General features: G+C 39.6%; 1 protein-coding gene across 3 annotated transcripts in view; it reads left to right on the forward strand.

The window, feature by feature from the left end:
- LOC306794700 (corticotropin-releasing factor receptor 1) overlaps positions 1-17,299 on the forward strand; it is a 44,712-nt gene extending 27,413 nt beyond the window's left edge. For all 3 annotated transcript variants that reach the window (XM_079292880.1, XM_079292881.1, XM_079292882.1), the window contains 8 exons: positions 243-363; positions 809-962; positions 2,772-2,832; positions 4,334-4,406; positions 12,206-12,291; positions 12,415-12,550; positions 13,403-13,444; positions 15,821-17,299. In XM_079292880.1, coding sequence (XP_079149006.1) covers positions 243-363; positions 809-962; positions 2,772-2,832; positions 4,334-4,406; positions 12,206-12,291; positions 12,415-12,550; positions 13,403-13,444; positions 15,821-15,961 — 814 coding nt within the window. In that variant the 3' untranslated portion in view covers positions 15,962-17,299. The remainder of the gene's footprint in view (positions 1-242; positions 364-808; positions 963-2,771; positions 2,833-4,333; positions 4,407-12,205; positions 12,292-12,414; positions 12,551-13,402; positions 13,445-15,820) is intronic.
- The last annotated feature ends 6,865 nt before the right edge of the window (positions 17,300-24,164 follow it).

A 24,164-nucleotide genomic window follows, 5' to 3' on the forward strand; every position in this document is an offset into this window, starting at 1 on the left:
TTTCAATGTGAGTTTCTTTAAAATACACGAGGACATTAATTCAGGGATTTCCCACCAGTGTGTCTGTGAGTATGAAGCTTGAGCTCAAGAATTAACATCTTATATTTTGTTGCTTTAATGTGAACATGAACGGAAATATAAAAGAAACGTTACTTCCGGTCGATATGCGAAGCTAAAATAAGCTAAGTACCTTCTTCAACACCTGAGATTATAGAGATTATTCCCCTCTGTTCGTCTCGCAGGAGCATCCGCTGCCTGAGAAACATCATCCACTGGAACCTCATCACCGCCTTCATCCTGAGGAACGCCACCTGGTTCATCGTCCAAATGACCATGAGCCCCGATGTGCACGAAAGTAACGTGGTACGTGCCGCTTTATCTGACCATCTTTTATTTCATTTGTTTATTTTCAACCCTAAATATGAACTTCTAATATTTCATGTCTTCGAGTCAGATTTAGCTTTTACTTGCTTGTTTTTTTTCATCTCCAATGACTTCTTAAGGGTTATTAAAAACAAAGATCTTGATGTATGCAACAAGAAGCACTTAAGAAACTTTTGTTTTAGGTTAAATACTCACTAGAGTGGATTAATCCACCGCAGGAAATAGTCCCGAACAAATGCATAAAAACTACAGTGACCAGCTGTTTTAAGGAGTAGCTTCCTTTGACACACCAACGTCCTGATGAAATGATGATAATGTAACTTAAAGAACATGTGGTATGCTTTCAAACATGTTCGACAGGAAGATGATGTATAATATTTTTGACAATCTGTTCAATGTTTAACAGAAGGATTGATTTTTGCAGGTTTGGTGCCGCCTCGTCACCGCCTCCTACAACTATTTCCACTCCACCAACTTCTTCTGGATGTTTGGCGAGGGCTGCTACCTCCACACGGCCATCGTCCTCACCTACTCCACCGACAAGCTGCGCAAGTGGATGTTCATCTGCATCGGCTGGTGTGAGTACACCTACTGCTCAGCAATGAACATGCTGTATGAAAACCTTAGAATAGTGAGGCATTCTGGGAAAAAAACGCTTATTTACTGAGAGTTAAACAAGAAGAGTGATGCCACTCCCATGTCTGTGTGTTAAGTATGAGCTAGAGCGAGGAAGAGTTAGCTTAGCTTAGCATAAAGACTGGAAATATGGGCAAAACTTTGCATCCTTCAAAGTAAAAAAATACACCTGCCAACTTCTATAAAGATCAATAATTAACACATATTTTATTTGTTTAATCCGTCCACAAACACAAATGTAAAAGGTAAAAAAAACCAGGAGTCTGTTAGCTTAGCTTAGCATTAAGACTGGATTCAGGGGAAACAGCTAGCCTCGCTCCATCCAAAGTTCAAATCATCTACCAACAGCTCTAAACCTCGTAAACTTAAATATTGTATGCTGTTACAAAAATGTATGAGAAATGGAAAGTTACGTGCTAGGCTAGCTGTTTCCCCCTGCTTCCATTCTTTATGCTAAGCTAAGCTAACAGACTCCTGGCTCTAGCTCAGTACATAGCATGCAGACATGAGAGTGGTATCACTTTTGTCATCATACTCTCGTAGCCTACATTTAGAGCATTTGAATTGATGAGAATATTGATACCACTCTCATGTCTGTTAGTATGAAGCTAGAGCCAGGGGGCGGCTAGATTAGCTTAGCATAAAGACTGGAAGCAGGGGGAAACAGCTAAGCCTGGCTTTGTCTAAAGTAAAAAAACAAACCTACCAACCCCTATAAAGATCAATAATCAACACTTATTGTATTTGTTTAATCTGTACACAAACACAAAATTAAAAGGGACAAAGTATTGTTTTTATGGCGGAGTGATGTGCCAGGTTAGCTACTTCCAGCCTTTATGCTAAGCTACGTAGACCCCTCTGGCTCTAGCTCAGTACATAGCATAACAGACATGAGACCGATATCAATTTTCTCATCAAACGCTCAACAAGAATGCAAGAATTGTTTCCCTTACAATGTTGGAACTTTTCTTTTTAACTCCAGTCAGTTTAGGTGAATTTAATTTCAATAGAAAAGGAAAAGAAGCTGCAGCTCAGACCGAAACTCATCCAACAATGTGGAGCAGTCGACTTGATGGCGATCCCAGGATTCGGTGTGGAGTTCACTAACACCCCGCTTCACACTGTCAAACTCAACTATGTGCTGCTGAGATTAGGTGCATTGTGCCATCTGGATTACATTTACCCGCAGGGCAGCGTGAAGCCTCCGTGTGAGGGGGGAAGATGGCGGCACATTTTGAAAACATAAATAAGATCAAATTTGATTTGCTTCGCTTGACTTTAGCTCAGGCTTCGGGAGCGGAGGGGAATGGACAGGAGATGCAAAAACAACAAGACAAATTACATCTTTTCCAAGTAATCCGAGTTCTTGTGAGAGTAAGATCTTCCTGAAGGTTGAACGTTACGCTGGTGACAGCATGTTGCTAATGAAGTGGAAAATTACCGGAGATGTTTGGCAAGGTCTTCGTGGTCAAGTCACATCTTCTTGTCTGCTTCATCTTTACTCCTGTAAGTCAGTGAATTAAGACGATCGCTCCGCATTACCGTCAACCAGAGTCCATCTTTTACGTTCATTCCCAGAGAAAACGTTCAGAGGGTGACACTTGGCTGGAATCTGCGGATCACAGCACACAAGCAACAATAGGTTTTGACAGAGCTTTGGCAGACTCCGCGTTGCGGCGATATATCGCGATGTGAAAAGCAGGAAAAGATGAAAGAATAATCTGCCATTTGTCTTTTGTGTTGCCTCACAGGTATACCATTCCCTATTATTGTGGCATGGGCGATTGGGAAGCTGTACTACGACAATGAGAAGTAAGTATTTCAGAGAAACTGAACAAAACCACACGAGGGAACAGTTGAACTGGATTGCATTAAGGAGATTAATGTCTAAGAATAACCTCCGGTAATCACGTTTGCATTGTACAATATTCTAAATGACAGGTTACCCCGGTGGGCATTCTCCCTTAGAGAGGGAGTGCTTAGCGTTTGATTGATATAAAGTGGTCTCTTTCTTCAGCTCGTAGACAGGAGAGAATGGATTCAGCATTATATAAATGTGCACTGAAAAACATCTCGTTTAAGTCCTTGAAATGAGGTTGTATGAGATTCTTCTCCATGGTGTAATAATACAGTAGATGGAGGAGCAGACAGGAGTAGAACCACAGGAGCACTGGATGTATTTTAGGAAGTATCCGGTTAAGTGTTCGCTATATTTAGAGTGTTTTCACCTCTTTACCTTGGTGTCAGACCTCTCTGTTCTCTTCAGAAACCACCAGACTCCTTTGACTCAAACAGTAATTGAACCCCTCAGGACACAGGAGTTACTGGTGTCCTGCTGCCGTCATCATTCATGTTCGTTTGTTTCTATTATTGTCTGACTTTGATGCATCTGAACTGACCCTTTAAAACACTAAAGTCACACAATAACACAAACAAACGAACCGATGGAGGCAGAAGTAGAACAGCAGCTCCGGTGTTCTGAGAGGTAGAATGAACTGCTTTAATCAATGCAGCCCGGTGTCTTTGAAGAGAGGCTGTCTGAGGGAAAGAGGAGAAAATAATCTAAATATAGAGTTCATTTAAACTGTTATTGATTCTATTTGGTGTCTCAAATGCGCCCACAGCAGCACATTGCTTTGCTGCTGTGCTGGTTCTGTTTCTCCAAACTACTGTAAGTAAAGGGTCAAAGCCCGATGTCTCTTCTCCCTCCGAGCCATAGAGCTCCATTAAAAACACACCAACAGGCCCAATTGTTCCTACATGACCATGAACACACACACTGAAAATAGTCCCCAACAGATGCTCTATTTCCTCTTGTTCGTTTGAATAAAATCGACAGCGAGCAGCCGTTTTAGGACATTCGGAAACCTTTTTATTTTTTATTCAAACGAGACGTTTGTGACCCATTTTTAACGATGTTTGTCGTCGGGAGCCGATGAGCTCGGGGGTGAGCGCCAACGACGAGCCGGGACGTCAGAATGTGTTGAGAGACCGCTTTTGGTCTTTTCATGGAATTTGTTGAAAATATGGAAGAAATACAGAACATCAGTGCAGAATTATTAAAACAGGATCATTTTTATTTGAAATCGTCAAAACTGACGGATTCCATTTGTTTTCGGAAAATATGGTTTTTAGAACTCAGTTTTGATCAAAACAATCTTCTATGTTTCATATTTTGGGTGAATTACTGACTGGAAAACACGTGTTTTTAACATCTGAGCAGAAATTGATGTGATGAAACTCCAACAAATGCTGATTACATCTGAACGTAAGAAGTAAGGATGACTTCTGTTTGGCTTCTGTTTGGCTTCAGGTGCTGGTTTGGGAAGCGAGCTGGTGTTTACACCGACTACATCTACCAAGGTCCCATGATTCTTGTCTTAGTGGTAAGAGTCTATTTTCTCCTGTTAGTACTTTACATAACTCGCCGACACAATTAGTCTTTACGATGTCTTTTAAATGCCCGACAGGGCGTGAAAACCGCAGCACATTCTTCATGTTAGGAATGATTCATGTGAACTTCTGCCACTCTACCTGTCGAGCGGTTAAATCTCTGCAGCATGTGGGAATCCTTGGAAACGAAGGAAGAGATCCAGAGATATGTTCAGTCCTGTTTGTTGCTTTGATGAATTGTCTCTGATATTGGGTTCTATCCAGACCCTGAGGGGACGCTTTCCTGGCTTTTACTTCATTATGTGTGTCTTCATCCAGCTCCACATTCAGCAGATCAACTTAAAAATAACTTTAACGAATCTGCTCTGATGTCCTCAGAGGACAAAAACGTCCCCGTCAAGAGTCCTGATTAGTCCTGATCATAACTACCAAATATCAATTCGTTTTTTTATGTTCATGCCTCAGAGCCGGCGACATTATCTTTTTGGTTATTCGTCCGTCTGTCCGATCCATTCTCCTGAGCGTGAAATCACAGTAACGCCAGGAATTGGGCACAAACGTCCAGCTGGACGTGATCAGGATTTTGGTGGTCAAAGGTCTTTTTGAGTTTTTGGCCATAACTCAATAATTCATGTGCTAACTATGAAAGTTTGAAACAAATGTTTAAAAGGATAAAATGATGATGTGACGATATTTTGGACCATTTTTTTCATTTTCGTTTAATGCCACTGTTGTTTTTCATGAACAAATGACACAAAGTGGCTCCATAATACAGCAGCGATGCCCCTAGTGGAAACCAGGAACATAGCATGTGTTTGTCAGGCTGTAGATATTGAAAGCCTGATATAATAGAATGCATGGTTTGAGGACATCGTTGCCCTTAAAGGTCTGAGTGTCTATAATTTAACCACATATACTATTTACAGACTTATTATAAGAGCTGAGGTCTCTGTCTGGCTGTGACATCATCTCTCGCACTCATTGGTCATATTAGTGAATACATGTTTTGCAGTTTAAATGATGAAAACTGTGCGTTAGTGAACCTTTAAAAGACATTTTAGTGACAAATGATAAATAATCGTCTTATAACCTTTGAGACCCCTGAAATTTTGCTATTGAGGCTTTTAGGCTCTTATTTGGTTGAACTTCCAAAATCAAATCAAAACTCACACCCTTGACAAACGTTATGCCGTAAGCATGAACACAAAGCAAAAGGTAGAAGAATGTCCCGAGTGAAGCGCGAGTGTTGACCGGGAGCTCCTCCACCTGCAGCTGCTCTCCTCCAGCATTCGGGGCGACGCTGTTGTTGTGACGCTCAGTCTGCGTGAAGCCTCTCGGCCCTCCAGCTCCACCGTGTTGAGTGATCCTGCAGATTTTGCAGATCGTCTGGAGGCTCAGAGCGGCTCCTCGTACACGCTTTACTCATCTCTGCTCTGGACTTCTGGAACTCCCTCCTGACTGCGCTTCCAAAATACCTCAGTCCTCAGTCCAGTGGTGGAAAGAACATTCACTCAACTTCTGTACTGAAAAACAAGTTCGAGGTACTCGTATTTTTCCTCTGATACATTTCAGAGGGAATAGTTCAGATTATTAAATCAAAATGTGACTTACAAAAATGAATTAGGATGCATTTTTGGAGATTAGGTTTCTCACCAGCACATAAAGTAGTTAAATTATTATTATTATTATTAAATTAGCCTCAACTTTACCAGCTGCAACATCAACATGATGCCTCAACATCAGTGCATTAATAATCAGAATACAGTAAGATTAGATTAGTTTCCAACAATTAAAAATAGAAAGATGGCAAACTAACGAAATGAGGGTTAAAATGCGTTTGTTATTAAAGTGTCTCTTTAAAGTGAAGAGTTGTGCAATACAAATATATAAAATACCATTCTGCATCATACTTTAGTACTTCTGTAATTTTACTCTGAATGCAGGACTTCTACTTGTAACGGTGTACTTCTACTCTGTGGTATTGTTACTTCTACTCTGTGGTATTGTTACTTCTACTCTGTGGTATTGTTACTTCTCCTCTGTGGTATTGTTACTTCTACTCTGTGGTATTGTTACTTCTACTCTGTGGTATTGTTACTTCTACTCTGTGGTATTGTTACTTCTCCTCTGTGGTATTGTTCCTTCTACTCTGTGGTATTGTTACTTCTACTCTGTGGTATTGTTACTTCTACTCTGTGGTATTGTTACTTCTCCTCTGTGGTATTGTTACTTCTACTCTGTGGTATTGTTACTTCTACTCTGTGGTATTGTTCCTTCTACTCTGTGGTATTGTTACTTCTACTCTGTGGTATTGTTACTTCTACTCTGTGGTATTGTTCCTTCTACTCTGTGGTATTGTTACTTCTACTCTGTGGTATTGTTACTTCTCCTCTGTGGTATTGTTACTTCTACTCTGTGGTATTGTTCCTTCTACTCTGTGGTATTGTTACTTCTACTCTGTGGTATTGTTCCTTCTACTCTGTGGTATTGTTACTTCTACTCTGTGGTATTGTTACTTCTATTCTGTGGTATTGTTACTTCTACTCTGTGGTATTGTTACTTCTACTCTGTGGTATTGTTCCTTCTACTCTGTGGTATTGTTACTTCTACTCTGTGGTATTGTTCCTTCTACTCTGTGGTATTGTTACTTCTACTCTGTGGTATTGTTACTTCTACTCTGTGGTATTGTTACTTCTACTCTGTGGTATTGTTACTTCTACTCTGTGGTATTGTTACTTCTCCTCTGTGGTATTGTTACTTCTACTCTGTGGTATTGTTACTTCTACTCTGTGGTATTGTTACTTCTACTCTGTGGTATTGTTACTTCTCCTCTGTGGTATTGTTACTTCTACTCTGTGGTATTGTTACTTCTACTCTGTGGTATTGTTACTTCTCCTCTGTGGTATTGTTACTTCTACTCTGTGGTATTGTTACTTCTCCTCTGTGGTATTGTTACTTCTACTCTGTGGTATTGTTACTTCTACTCTGTGGTATTGTTACTTCTCCTCTGTGGTATTGTTACTTCTCCTCTGTGGTATTGTTACTTCTACTCTGTGGTATTGTTACTTCTCCTCTGTGGTATTGTTACTTCTATTCTGTGGTATTGTTACTTCTACTCTGTGGTATTGTTACTTCTCCTCTGTGGTATTGTTACTTCTACTCTGTGGTATTGTTACTTCTACTCTGTGGTATTGTTACTTCTACTCTGTGGTATTGTTACTTCTCCTCTGTGGTATTGTTACTTCTCCTCTGTGGTATTGTTACTTCTACTCTGTGGTATTGTTACTTCTACTCTGTGGTATTGTTACTTCTACTCTGTGGTATTGTTACTTCTCCTCTGTGGTATTGTTACTTCTCCTCTGTGGTATTGTTACTTCTACTCTGTGGTATTGTTACTTCTCCTCTGTGGTATTGTTACTTCTATTCTGTGGTATTGTTACTTCTACTCTGTGGTATTGTTACTTCTCCTCTGTGGTATTGTTACTTCTACTCTGTGGTATTGTTACTTCTACTCTGTGGTATTGTTACTTCTACTCTGTGGTATTGTTACTTCTACTCTGTGGTATTGTTACTTCTACTCTGTGGTATTGTTACTTCTCCTCTGTGGTATTGTTACTTCTACTCTGTGGTATTGTTACTTCTACTCTGTGGTATTGTTACTTCTACTCTGTGGTATTGTTACTTCTATTCTGTGGTATTGTTACTTCTACTCTGTGGTATTGTTACTTCTACTCTGTGGTATTGTTACTTCTCCTCTGTGGTATTGTTACTTCTCCTCTGTGGTATTGTTACTTCTACTCTGTGGTATTGTTACTTCTACTCTGTGGTATTGTTACTTCTATTCTGTGGTATTGTTACTTCTACTCTGTGGTATTGTTACTTCTACTCTGTGGTATTGTTACTTCTACTCTGTGGTATTGTTACTTCTCCTCTGTGGTATTGTTACTTCTACTCTGTGGTATTGTTACTTCTACTCTGTGGTATTGTTACTTCTACTCTGTGGTATTGTTACTTCTATTCTGTGGTATTGTTACTTCTACTCTGTGGTATTGTTACTTCTACTCTGTGGTATTGTTACTTCTACTCTGTGGTATTGTTACTTCTACTCTGTGGTATTGTTACTTCTACTCTGTGGTATTGTTACTTCTACTCTGTGGTATTGTTACTTCTACTCTGTGGTATTGTTACTTCTCCTCTGTGGTATTGTTACTTCTACTCTGTGGTATTGTTACTTCTACTCTGTGGTATTGTTACTTCTACTCTGTGGTATTGTTACTTCTACTCTGTGGTATTGTTACTTCTACTCTGTGGTATTGTTACTTCTCCTCTGTGGTATTGTTACTTCTACTCTGTGGTATTGTTACTTCTACTCTGTGGTATTGTTACTTCTACTCTGTGGTATTGTTACTTCTATTCTGTGGTATTGTTACTTCTACTCTGTGGTATTGTTACTTCTACTCTGTGGTATTGTTACTTCTCCTCTGTGGTATTGTTACTTCTACTCTGTGGTATTGTTACTTCTACTCTGTGGTATTGTTACTTCTCCTCTGTGGTATTGTTACTTCTACTCTGTGGTATTGTTACTTCTACTCTGTGGTATTGTTACTTCTACTCTGTGGTATTGTTACTTCTACTCTGTGGTATTGTTACTTCTACTCTGTGGTATTGTTACTTCTACTCTGTGGTATTGTTACTTCTCCTCTGTGGTATTGTTACTTCTACTCTGTGGTATTGTTACTTCTCCTCTGTGGTATTGTTACTTCTACTCTGTGGTATTGTTACTTCTACTCTGTGGTATTGTTACTTCTACTCTGTGGTATTGTTACTTCTACTCTGTGGTATTGTTACTTCTACTCTGTGGTATTGTTACTTCTACTCTGTGGTATTGTTACTTCTACTCTGTGGTATTGTTACTTCTACTCTGTGGTATTGTTCCTTCTACTCTGTGGTATTGTTACTTCTACTCTGTGGTATTGTTACTTCTACTCTGTGGTATTGTTACTTCTACTCTGTGGTATTGTTACTTCTACTCTGTGGTATTGTTACTTCTCCTCTGTGGTATTGTTACTTCTCCTCTGTGGTATTGTTACTTCTCCTCTGTGGTATTGTTACTTCTACTCTGTGGTATTGTTACTTCTACTCTGTGGTATTGTTACTTCTACTCTGTGGTATTGTTACTTCTACTCTGTGGTATTGTTACTTCTACTCTGTGGTATTGTTACTTCTACTCTGTGGTATTGTTACTTCTCCTCTGTGGTATTGTTACTTCTACTCTGTGGTATTGTTACTTCTACTCTGTGGTATTGTTCCTTCTACTCTGTGGTATTGTTACTTCTACTCTGTGGTATTGTTACTTCTACTCTGTGGTATTGTTACTTCTCCTCTGTGGTATTGTTACTTCCACTCTGTGGTATTGTTACTTCTACTCTGTGGTATTGTTACTTCTACTCTGTGGTATTGTTCCTTCTACTCTGTGGTATTGTTACTTCTCCTCTGTGGTATTGTTACTTCTCCTCTGTGGTATTGTTACTTCTACTCTGTGGTATTGTTACTTCTACTCTGTGGTATTGTTCCTTCTACTCTGTGGTATTGTTACTTCTACTCTGTGGTATTGTTACTTCTACTCTGTGGTATTGTTCCTTCTACTCTGTGGTATTGTTACTTCTACTCTGTGGTATTGTTACTTCTACTCTGTGGTATCGTTACTTCTACTCTGTGGTATTGTTACTTCTACTCTGTGGTATTGTTACTTCTACTCTGTGGTATTGTTCCTTCTACTCTGTGGTATTGTTACTTCTACTCTGTGGTATTGTTACTTCTACTCTGTGGTATTGTTACTTCTACTCTGTGGTATTGTTACTTCTACTCTGTGGTATTGTTCCTTCTACTCTGTGGTATTGTTACTTCTACTCTGTGGTATTGTTACTTCTACTCTGTGGTATTGTTACTTCTACTCTGTGGTATTGTTACTTCTACTCTGTGGTGATTTGGAGTATTTCTCTGTTGTTTGGGGCCGGTTCCTCCCTGCTGGGTCTCCCTCAGTGGTGGACTTGACCTTCCTCCGTCCTCGTCAGAGAGACAACATGTTCCCTCGTCTCCTCATCTCTTCAGTCCTCCCTCCTAGAGGCGCTTTATGTTTCTGTCTCTGCTGCCTCAAACTCTCCCCTGAAGCATACATCTGCCTCCTCCAATATCTCTCTGCACAAACGTCCTGCTGACAATAGCAGCTTCTCTTTCGGGCTTTTATCTCCTCGCCATGTTTCTTGATCCTGCAGGATCATCGTCGGGTCACCAGAAATATTTGCGGGTGTCTCGTGTCAGGGTAGCCGTGGTTGTGAGCTGCGGCGCCCTTCACGATGTGCTGCCGTCAGGGATAACCACAGGATGTTATTAAACACGGCGAGCGCTGATACGCGAGGCTAGTTAGGGCTCTGGAATGGAGGGATCTCCAACCATTGCCGTGGGTCTGTTTCAGGCCAAGGTCAGGTCAGCAGAAAGTATTCCTGCTCTCGCGTTACATCATTCTCACCAATTGATTTTGTCTCTCAACACATTGTGGGGAAATAAGCTCAAGAAGCACTTAAGATAACCGAGAAGCAAGCTTTTAGCAATGTTGAAGGATACAGCTGGTATTATTTCAAATCTTTCTCATTGTCAACAAATCCCCTCCAAAAATATTAGGCCAACAATGAACCATCAACCATCGCGCTGCTGCCACAAACAGAGAATTAATCACATGATTTATAAGTAAAAGCATTGATATCACCATGTAAAACATTCTCTATTACAAGTCCAGCCACAAAACAGAAGTGATGTTGGCTAAATGTTCATCAAAGTAAATAAATGAGGTGAAATGTGAAAGGATGGATTGCTGCTGCTGATAGCATCATAAATCTGCTTCAATGTGCAATTCATTAAAGATATTGCTGCTGATGACACTACAGCGCAAACACGCCAGGGAGGCTTTGCAGCTGTGTGCAATTTGCTCTTTTTTTAGCTTCAGTTGTTTTCGGGGTGGGAGTGAAGTCATGGGGGAGTGAAGTCATTGTTCCATCCAAACCTCCTGAGGCCAATTAAGAGAGAGGAAAAGGAGAGCCCAGGATTTAGGAAAGGATGGAGATTCAAGGACATTCTTTGTTTATTTAATGACCTTATAATACATTATACATGACCAAAATGACATGTAGAGGAGCTTTATTCACTAGTTTTTCATGGCACAGTTGTGATTGAGGGACGGGAGGGACGGGAGAACCAGGACCAGGACTGAGAGGGGCAGACCGTCAGACCCTGCTGCAGTAACATGAGAGGTTTTCTAAAGGGACTGTGTGTGCATGCATTATCATTTATTAGTTGATTTGTGTGTTTGATTGTTATTCTAAATCTGCAAAGTAACTAAAAGTTGAATGAATGTAAAGGAGTAATAAGTCTAGTACTTGCCTCTGAGAGGTAGTGGAGTAGAAGTATAAAATATCACTGTGCAATATCAATATTACTTCCCACTGCTGCGTACAGCACACATGATGAAGTTAAAACAGTTCCACCTACATATCTTAGTAATGTCACTGGTTTCCAGCAGGTTGCTTTATTTCCTAAACACTGAAAATGTCCATAAATATAAAGTACGATGACACTAACGGGATGAGTTTCTGTCGTTATTAAACCCGTGCAGAACAGCCTCTCTCCCTCTCTCTCTCTCTCTCTCTCACTCTCTCTCTCTCGCTCTCTCTCTGACGTTGATAGACGCTATGAAGGAGCCTCACATTCATCTGCTGCGTTTCGATCGTCCCAACAGATCAATTTCATTTTCCTCTTCAACATCGTGAGAATCCTGATGACCAAACTGAGAGCTTCTACCACATCGGAGACGATGCAGTACAGGTACAGTTAACACTTTCCTGTACGGACACGCACCTCTTAAATCATTCATGTGTTGAACTCGATCGGTGGATTGTGGTGAACAGCTCTGTGTGAGTGACAGTCTTTCTGTCTGATCCTCTGCAGGAAAGCTGTGAAGGCCACTCTGGTTCTCCTTCCTCTCCTGGGAATAACCTACATGCTCTTCTTCGTCAACCCGGGGGAAGACGAGATCTCTCAAATCGTCTTCATATATTTCAACTCTTTTTTGGAGTCCTTCCAGGTACGATCTGTCCAATGTTTACTGAGGTAATAAATCAAGAGGGAAGTAGAGTCATTTTCTCATAGACTTCTATACAACCAGAGGAGCCACCCCCTGGTGGACATTAGAGAGAATGCAGCTTTAACACATGAAGCATCCGCTTCACTTGATAGAACCGGAGGTTGCCGCCTGGTTTAGACTCTGGCTTCTTCTTCTCTACTTTTCTCCAGTCTTCCTCATTTGTGTCCGTAATGCTAAAGCTCCGACTGCCACCTTCACTACAAAACATTGTGAATCTTAAACCTTTACAAGTAAAACATTTGCACAAATCCTCCCAGAAGAGACGGCAGGTCGATGTGGGAGAATCTCTGATTCGTTCATGGCCTCTCTTTGGCGTCTGGGTGGCTGAATAATATGTTTAAACTAAATCCCCTTCATTCACAAATTAATTTACTCAATGTCGCCGGACACCGTCATGGCAACACATCACCAATCAACTTAAAATGACGTTCGATTCAGGCGTCGTCCTCTTCAGGTTGGTTAGCGGAAATCAAACCCGCCTTCATGGAAATCGATTAAAAGTAGAGGAAACGTCAGACTGAAGAAACAAGTTCACAATTCTGTTTGATATCAGGAAGAAATGCATCAGAAATGCTTTTCGGGGACAAACCGAGAGTCATGTTATCTGCGTGGGCGTATTTTGGTACACAAAGGAGCAGTAATTGTAATGAGTGTTCCTCTCAGAGATGATTGAATGGACGTGTACGGTAAGCTGCTGTGTTCGGATTAAAACCAGATCAGCGTTGATGTGGTGTTTTTTTATTTTGATGACATTTTGTTCCTCTCTTTATCTCCCTCTTCCTCTCCTCACAGGGCTTCTTTGTGTCCGTGTTTTACTGCTTCCTAAACAGCGAGGTAAGCACATTCACATCCGCTTATTATACATATTACATATTGATCAAACAGTTTACGCCCCCTCTGCTCCCGACACTTCTTCATGTTCCCCGTCTTCAGCGCTCCCTTTCGCTCGCTGTAAGTGACATCACTTTCTACTCCTTATGACAGTGTCGGCCTTAATTTGGTCTCATGGAGAAAATCTGATGTGAAACCCTCTCAGAATAGCACAGACACGTGAATATGTAAGCGTGCAGATGTGCTACTTTAATGTGTGAAGCTGTTATTATTATATATAATACTAGTAGTTATCGTAGTTTTATTAGTACATTCGTTGTATTGCGTGTAGTAGCCGTATTTTGTGCCATGTTTTTGATATTTGATTTATGTTTTGGGGGATGAAAACATTTAAAGTGCCTTGGTTAAACCTTGTGTGATACTGATACTTGTTACTCGAGGTTGGAAGGAGATACATGTTTCTAAAACTTTGCGTTTCTATGTAAAAGCCTGTGGAGCTAACATTAGCGGAGTACGTTAGCATATTATTAACTAGCGATAGCACTTCTATGCTACGCTAGCATACACATGCTGGTAGCTATATCTAGGAAGAACAATGTGCTGCAATTAGTAGATATCTCACAAAAACCTTCACGTCATCATGAACGAGCAATTATAAAGACCGCTAAAGCGTCCAATAAAAACTGGCCGTTCATCCAGGAGACGCTGTTCGTGGTTTGAAACGAAAAGTCAGTGTTGATTTATTTGTCAAGTAACTTGTGTACTTCAGTAACGGCACTTCTGTAGTTATGTTAACCCAAACCACGATCTCCTCCTAAACCTAACTAGTAGTTTAGTTGCCTAAACCTCCTTTCTCGCATCCTTCTTGTTTCACGGGGGCGGGGCTTAGCGAAGAGTGAATTGCACAAGCTCGAGAAAATAAAAATAACTCACATCCCTCCCCTCCTTCCTTACTTTTAGTATCCTCCTTTAAATCTCTTCTAAAGAGAAACTATTCTGCTCCATCTTGTTTTACCTCTTGGCTTCTGGATCTTAGTTGCTTCTATGTTTTTTTTATTGTGAAGCACTTGACGTCTCTGAACAGACCCTGATATGACGATGAAGCTGAGCCGAAGATACTTACAGTATCACTTGACCTTTCCATCGCCATAATGCGGATTACGTCAGATCTTTAGGTTTCATCAAGGCAGCCTGGAAGGTTCTCCGTCTGAATCACAATCTGGTGTTCCAGCTCATATCTCATCACAGAAGAACCATCACTTCACAAGCTATTCCTCCACTAACACATGGATGTAATATCAGCTGACCGCTGGTCACGGTCACATTCAAGAGGAAAGAAAAACATTTGGCACTGAAACGTGTGTGTGTGTGTGTGTGTGTGTGTGTGTGTAGGTGTGTGTGTGTGTGTGTGTGTGTGTGTGTGTGTGGGTGTGTGTGTGTGTGTGTGTGTGTGTGTGTGTGTGGGTGTGTGTGTGTGTGGGTGTGTGTGCGTGTGTGCGTGTGTGTGTGTGTGGCGGATTAAACGGGGTCTTTACAGACAAGCTGATCAATTGAGACATCAAAAATAAGAGTGTGTTAGAATCATTGTTTGGTGTTTTGTTGGGATCAGCTGGACAGTGGACAGTGTGTTGTGATTACTGGAGGAAGGGGGACACATGGCACGATTGATTCTGGATTGGGAGTGAGAGGAGGAGGAGGAGGAGGGACACTTTTTAATCATCATGAAAATGATTTAGCGTGTCATTGCTTTAGAGTCTGTTCACAGAATATGTCAAATATGTTGGAATTGGAAGAGACTGATTTATATGAAAGGAAGGAAGCCTGTTTCTGTAGGAAGCAAACAAAACAAAATGTATGAGATAAGTCAACATTTTGAGACACTAAGTTGAATTATGAGATATGAAGTCAGACTTTGGAGAGAGTAAGTCGAAAGTTGAGCCAATAAATCGTATTTTTGAATCAATATCTAATTTTTACTTACTGTCTTACACTGTCTTACCCTTCAATAAGTCCACATTTCTAACGTTTTGTGTCATCAGTTTAAACTTCATGTCTTAAATGATCTCAGTAGAAGTTATAAAGTAGTTTAAAATGGAAACGCTGATGTCCAAGTACCTCATGGGTTAGGGTTCATGTACTTAGTTACTTCCCAACACCGCATCCCTGTCCAAAACATGCTCAATATTATTAAGAGCAAAAACAGACACATTAAAAACTACAAGCATGCACCCCGGGGTTCTGATCCGCTAGTAGTCCCTGTAGTCCTGCTGACACAAAACATACAGAACTATACGTGGTAATATCTCAGTAAAGCAGCGTCGGTACCACGATGACACAGCGATCCACCAGCTGACAGCTTTTTGATTTTTTTACTTATAGGTGCGGTCGGCCACGAGGAAGCGGTTCCACCGCTGGCAGGAGCAGCACTCCATCCGGGCCCGGATGACCCAGGCCATGTCCATCCCCACCTCCCCTTCACGGGTCAGCTTTCACAGCATCAAGCAGTCCACGTCGCTATGAGAGACCGTCGTCCTCATCGCTTTTTCTGCCACATCACTGGAGTACACTGAAACACTTTGTCTCCTGGACCTCAGGAGGGACATTGCGCAGAGTTGAAAAATGGACGAGGACGGAGATAAAGGACACTGCAGACTTTAGGAAACGAGAGGTCAGTGGATCAACAGATGCACCGAGCTGAGGGTTGAATGTACAGCACTCCGTGTTCTTTAATGTTGGCCTGCCATAGGAAGTCTTGTTGTATTCCTGCTTGCAAACCTTTTTTTTGTTGATATCTTACATCAGTGACTGAACTGGACCACTGGACTCAAATGCAGCGAATAACTTATTCAAATGAAGATTTAAGTTTTTTTTTTTTTTTTTTTTTTTTTTAAGTGTTCTGGATATAGTCTTTGTTCATTTGATGTTGTGCTATCTTCCTCTGTTCTCAGCTTTGGCGCAGTCGTGCTACTTTCATCAACTTTCCAGAAGGTTTTGAACACATTCCATAATGTTTCTACTTGAAGAGTTTTGTTCAGAAAATATATGTCAACTGTGAATTAAAGTCAAAGTCCAGCACATGAGTGGGTTAGTAGTGAAGTCTAGAGTCAGATGAGATGGGTCCACACCGCTGTCAGATGTTAAGAATCGAGCCAGAGCCAGGAGGCAAGTAGCTTAGCTTAGCATAAAGACTGGACGCAGGGGGGACAGTTAGCCTTCCTTTCTCCAGTGTCCAAAAATCTGTGGTGGAATGTAACGCAAGTACAAATTTGAGTTACTTGAGAATTATCTCTTCATGCTACTTTCTACTTGTAGATTTAGTTACTTTACAGATGTTTACATACAAACATGCAAAGAGCTCATGAATATGATGTTTTATTATGAATTAAACTACCCAACAATTTATACAAGTACAGCTGAAACGATTAGTTTATTAACCAATGGGTCAATTGAAAAAAAATGATTTCTTGACAGACGATCGAAAGGTGTTTTGAGAAAATGTGACTCACTGCAACTACGAGAGGTTCTTGAGCATGCAGCCAGAACTGGTCTCCCAAAATATGATGAAGTTCACTGCAGCGGAATGACAGATTAGCCGCGGACAGACCGAGAGATGCACACACACAACCATTATCTCCTGGCGGAATCTACTAATATAGTATATAAATGATATAACAGTCACACGGGACATGTGACATTATACTTTTACTACATTCTCCTGATTATACTTGCATACTTTTACTGAAGTCACATTTAAACGCAGGATTTGTACTTGTTACGAAGTATTTTTAAAGCGTTTTTCTTCGTTGTTTGTTGTTTTTGGAACAAAACTCTTCAGCTGAATTTAGAGACTTACTATTGTTCTCCACCAGCAAAGATACAGAGAACCATGAGAGAGTTCATTAAACCAGGTCGGAGGTCAGTCTTGTATCTTATCAGGTGACTTTCTGTGTTGTTGACTTGAAGCATGACACGTGAGCGGACTACGCAGTAACTCTCTTTTACTGATTTATTGTAAATATACATATAAATATATAAGCAGGGGGAGTTAATTAAAGTCACAAATATGAACCAAAAACCACAAACCACACACTGTGAATCACATGAATCCATGTGATCAGCAATTCACAGTCCACATTCCTACTAAACCAGTTTGCCCAGCAGCACCTGTGCATTCTATCAGCTGCTGTTTAGATGAACCTCATCTTTGTGTCGCCCTGAAATTATTTAATTTTTCATCCCTTTCAAGATGTGTGTACGACGCCGTGGTTGGGCCGTTGTAGTTTAAGCAATGATGATTACGGAGCTGCAGGAGAGGGTTAATATTCAGAGGAAAATACTATAATAAATATATAAATAAACTTGAATATTCTCTGAGCGAATTTAAGAGGAAAAATAACTCAAATATTCTCAGAGATTATAAAAACATACATTTGCAAAACAAAAGCTAAGAAGCTCTCTGAGATTTTACAAGAAAAGTTTACAAAATTCATGAGAATATTCTCTTTGATTAAAGTCACAAATTCAGAAAAGTGATTTCAGATGACGGGATTTCACATCGACTGCGATGTGTTTTACTCCAATGTTGATCGTCTGAGCAGTCTGAGCTGCTTCAGCACTGATTGGAGGTAAAATAACGTGCAAGATCTGTTCAAAGGTTTGTAATCAACTGTTCTGTTAATCTTCTTCTTCCTCTTTTTGTTGTAACAGAGAAAGAAAACGGTATAATCCAGACACCAAAAGTATCATTTATATTTGCATTGCAGTCCCGTGAGCCTGGATCATGATTGAACTCTAATACTGAGCGAGTCTCTCTGATTGAGGAGCTTTAACTGATTCATTCAGATATTCAGATCCTGCCAACGCTCGACTAACCTTCTATTGAAGAGCTGTACAACGTGGCCGTTGTACAGCGTGTTGAAGGCTGCTTTATTGTGAAACACAAAAACATTTTCTGATTCAAAATATTATCTCCTTTAGTCGTCAGTCTGGTTGAAGCCTTGAAACTAAATAACTGTTTGTAAAGAGCACTTTTCTACAGAAGCATCAAAGAACATATGAATGGATGAACTCAAGGTTTTCATGGCAGCAGATTACAAACTTTTCAACGTTATATGTGCTCAAATCAAAGAAAAGTCTTGTTATGATGTCAAAGTTCATCATAATAAAAGTTCATGAAGAAACAGAAAAGCTGGACGGTCGGGACGCGTTGTCATTCCAGTAAAAAGCATTCGGTCCTCGTCACAGTCGTGTGGCGCATGTGCTGGTCAAAACTAAATCATAATGCGACTCACAAATATTGTTTATGATTCATTTTCAATATTGTTATTTTCATACTTGAAAAGATGTGAAGAGATAATAAACGGTGTGTTGCATTCAACTGAATTCAACAATGTGAAGTCAAGTTTATTGATAGGGCGCAGGGTTAGGGTTAGGCGTACAGAAATGCTCCTTCAGCGTTATTATTATGGGATGCCCGCTTTAGAGGCTCGGCACGGCGCTGCCGTTGGTCTCCACGGGCCCCTGAGACGAATGAAAAGAAGAAATGCATCTCGAGCATCGTGTGATCCTGTTAAGCCTCGTGTGTGCGACTCAGAGGGGAGCTCCGCTTTTAAATAAGATCCTTCTGCACGAGTGAACATTCACTCTCCGGACCGGGAACCAGAGAGGAGCTTCTGCTTTCAATCACTGACGTCAGGCTGCACAACTGAAATACATGTTGATGTTCACATGCACGTTATTGAGTGTGACGGTACTGATGATGATAAGTGAACTCTTACATGTAACGCAGGACGAAAATAGAGGAGGAAAGTACATTTACTCAAGGACTGTACTTAAAGGTGCAAACGACTCACAGCATTACGTGAAATATGAACAAAATGCAATCTATTGGTTTCTACACGGACAAGAATTGTCCGTTTTTTCGTGTCCCTCGGAACGAGTTTCTTTTCCAAACGACATGTTAAAAACAAGTTAACAACAAGAGCTCTTACTTGAATAAAGGAAACACGTCATGGTTGAATACGGACAGCGAGGTCATAGGCAACAAAACCAGCAGTTAGGTTTAATTCTGCCCGACAGATACTTTTACTTTAGATAATTTATCTGTTAATACTTTTGTGTAACATTTTACTTTTACTTAGAACAGAGTATTTCTACACTGTAGTATTGCTACTGTTACTTAAAACACATGAGTCCACTACTGCATGTTGTGCAGTCAAACAAACTGTGTTTTATAATCGACTCTCCAAAGAATGTAAAAGGTTCCTGATGTAATGTGTATGAGATGAAGCACCAGACATTCACAGCACGTCCATCTGATCGAACGGTTCAGACGTCGAGCGGCTTCACTGAAGATGTGCAAGAAGCCGATACTGAATATTAACGATGGAATCAGTTCAGTTGAATTACTGTAAAGCGGAAGGGGGAATCTGTGTGTTAGAAGCTTAGATAATGAAGCAAGCATTCAGTATTTCCTCTCATGAACAAGAGAGAGGACTTTTTTCCCCTCTGAGTTGTCATGGAGTACCTTTAGATGTGTGTAACTGTACTGAGTTACAGTCCACTGTGGTGAGAACAGGAAGCGGCTGTAAACAGCTCAATCAGAATAAAAACCTCTTTGAACCCTTCGGCTCTACTTCCTGTTGTGGAGACACAAATCTGCATCTGTAGAGAAGAGGTCGCTCTCGTGAAGCATTACGATGCAGATGAGATTCCTCGTCGTCGATCATCCCTCGTGTTATAAATAGAGTGTTGACAAAAACACCTCGTATTTAAGCAGAAAGTCCTTTTGTCATAAATAATAATCTTTGAAAATATCCTTAGAGATAAAAGTACACGATCGAAACATGTGTGTTTGACTTGAATAGTTGATGCAATATATCACAAGTGCTGCTGTTTATCATTAATAAGCACTATATAAACAAAGTGTTAGTTTTAATATGTATTCAGTGGTTATTAACGTAATTGTTGAGGCTGTGTATAAACAACATGTAAAACGCAGACATATGTCTTCATAGGGAAAGTTATAATTGCTGACGGATGCTGCACATTTATCACCTTTAAAATGTATTTTTATCTGCTTGCAAATACATTGTGTGTTTCAAACGGAAGTAGTACACACACATTTTACTTCAGTAAAAGTAGTAATACCACAAATATTATATATTATATATATATATATTTCGCTCTGAATTGTAGTGGAGTTGCGTAAAAAGGAGATACTCAATTAAAGTGCAAATATCTCAAAATTGGACTTAAATACACTTGTTGAGTAAACACCTTCCACCACTAGTTATAAACCGTATTAAATGTTTGCATTCTGCTTGTAGAATTCTGCTAAACAAATGGATTCTCTCTATATATTAGAGGAGTTGCTTTCTGGCCAATAACTGAATTACTCCACAGTTATTAAAGTGAGAGCAGACTCATGTGCAGCCTGATGATGACGATGATGTTGATGATGATGATGATGTTCAGTGTGATGTCTAAGCGCCATCTAGTGCTGCGTCACTACAACCACATGTAGACGTTTCCTCTGTGTTTTCAGCCTTTGAATAAGAGTTTTCCATTATAAAGAAGAGGATTTAGAAACATTCAGAGCTTGTCAAAAACATCAAATGCAATTAATAAAAACTATTTTAAAGTCATTGTGGATGCTGAGAAAGTTCATGTGTGAAGATGAGAGAAATATTGAGAGTTTGCAGAAAGAATGAGGTTAAAGAGACGAGATGAGGGAGAGAAAAGCTCTTTGGTACATAAACACCCAGATGGAGCTAATATATATACTGTATTACTGTATATATATACACTTTGTACACTTAGTGTGTTTTTCTTTTTATACAATCTGTAGTAACGATGTTGAGCGGAGCCAGCAGCTGTCACTGATTGTGCATATGACAAATAAAGACAATGTTAAAATGTTCTGATTAAATACAACTACATCTTGAGGTGAATAAAACTTGGTGACTATTGTTTAGGTCTTCACTCCACCATAAATAAATGACATGGAACTTTATACCTTCCCACTATAAACCAAAGTCTCTCTGCATTCCTATATATCCACTCAAAGTGACTTCTATATGTATAGAAGGTTTTATATACAAGTAACTGTATATGTTGTTTGATTTTATTCTAATCTAATCTAAATATTTGTGTATATGTTTGATGTGACTACAAATAACATTTTATTGTGAAACCATGTGTTGAAAAATTACCAAAAAATCAACCTTCTAACTTTGTGTCACTCCTTCATTTTCCATACATGTTTACTCTGTAGATTAAAACAAACATCTTCTTATTCAGGCCTTTGTTGCTAAACTGCCAATTGAACTCAGTATTGAGCTGTGGATGTGACTGAGAGAGGCCAGACTTACCGACTCGTGCTATTAAAAAAACAATGTTGGAAGAAGTACTCAGATCCTTTCCTTCGGTAAAAGTAGCAGTACCACAGTGTGGGAATACTCTGTTACAAGTACAAATCCTGCATTCAAATGTAAAAGTACAAAATTATTGCCAGCAAAATGCAGTTAAAGTATCAAAAGTGAAAGTATATGCACAATGCAAAGAGGCTCCTTTTAGAGCCTTCAAGGTCCCGAAAGCTGTCTTATGTTTTTATCTATAATAATTTGTGCACACAAGTTATTATCCTTAGCAACAAGATAATATATTTTCAGGACTATAGGGGCTCTCCTAGATCTAATCAGCATCATAACTGAAAACACCTGAGAGTGTATGCGGGGCCTTTAATATATAATGTGTTTTCATATGTAAAATCAAAGCAGCTGTTCAATAGATATAGTGACACAGTGGTGTGATTAGTATCAGCAAAGTATAATGTGACACACCAACTATAACAGTGTACACCAGCACTTTTCCCCCAACCTAACATGTAGAAGTGTATTCACAAATGATCACAGGTTAATTACAAATCTATGACCTCATGACGAGAAATCACTGAAGCCCTGTGAGGAAATTAAAGTAACAATAACTCTCACAAAGAGGAACAACAGGCCTACAGTTATATTAGGAGATATATACATTATTCATAAACAATATAGCTTAAAATCTGTAGTAATATTTGTGAATGTTGAATGCAAATTGAAGAAATGTAAAACATTACCGAGTGACTTGCCACCACTGGCAAAAAACAGATATTCAATCCACCACTAGCCCAACACTGCATCACTCATTTCATATTTCCACCCATCCTCTGTCCCTCCTGTCTCCTGTCTCCTGTCTTCTTGGCTCCAGCTTCAACTCCACTCTTGTAAAGGACACATCTCCTCTTTTATGTCTCCTGTCCTACTTTGGGGTGAAGGATTGAGGAACCAGGACCTCACTAATCTCATCCCATCACCACAACCACCATCAACAGCAGGAGCTACACAGCCTGTTTAGCATCTGATGCAATAATTAAAAAATCAAATGAAACATATTGAACCAACTCATTTGCAGCAATCTGCGTCATATGCTTGTTGTTTACAGCGTGTTGCGAAATAGAGAGGTTAATTTTGCTGGTAAAGTCCCAAAGACAAAGCAGTATAAATATGAGATATTGTAGTTACATTGAGTGAAAAACACACCGGTCTGGACTGAGTAGCTAGCATGCAATGCGGTGTAAACAACACTCATGTAATGGTGCATTAAAAGCAGCCATTTTATTAATAATGTGGAGGTTGTGAAGTCGTATTCTAATGAAAAAACTATATTTTTGGAACTTTCGTCCCACATTTCCGCTGTACGGGCATTTGCTATGACGGACAGCCGTGGGGAGCCAATAGGAAGCCTCGATTAGAAGTGTCGACCAATGGGAGCGCAGAGGAGGACGGTTGTTATCAAGTCGTAAACGGTTGGTAACACAAGCAGGTAAGTAAGATTTTGTCTTATTTTCCTCTACAATTAACGAACGCTTGTCGGAGAAACGACTCGTTGCGGTTAAAAACTATCGGCTGTTCGATTTGAGCGGGTTGTGGTTTTTTTTGGGACACTTTTTCTGCCCAAAAAAAGAAAAGAAACGGCAGTCATTGAGAAGTCAGTATGAAACAGGCTAAAGCTAGCGTTAGCTTAGTCCGCTAGCTAAGTTGGCTTGTTATTTAGCCGTTAGCTCGCGACGTCAAACGTTAGCATTGGGCTAACGTTAGCTTCTCATCTGGAAAGTGCTGTTTAAGTGTACCACGTTAAATCACTGGCAAAGCATTCCGGTCCATAAAGAAACACACCTTGTCGTAACTTTACTTGTTTATTCAAGAGCTCAGTGTTAACGTTATTCAACATGTAAAACACTTTTTAATTATGAATTTGCAATGATAACGTTAACATTAGCACACTAGTTAGCGTTAGCTTGCCAGCTGGACGTAAAAAAAAAAGAAAGCCCTGAGAGTCAAGTGAGTAACTCTGATTATATTATAATAATCTTTATTTATTATACAATAATTATAATTGTTTTTATTTATAATACAACTATAGTAATATTATGTATTTACAATACGATAATTATTATAATATTCTTTATTTATTATACAATAATTATAATAATATATCATGTTATTTATTTACAATGCAATCATTGTAATAATATAGAATCTTTATTTACAATACAATCATTATAATAATATATATTCTTTATTTACAATACAATCACTATAATATTTATTTCCTGATATATTATTTTATTTTATTATTATCTACATATACATATTATTTACAAGGAATTTCACATGGTGGA

The sequence above is a fragment of the Melanostigma gelatinosum genome (assembly GCF_949748355.1).
Source record: "Melanostigma gelatinosum genome assembly, chromosome: 21".
NCBI lineage: Eukaryota > Metazoa > Chordata > Actinopteri > Perciformes > Zoarcidae > Melanostigma > Melanostigma gelatinosum.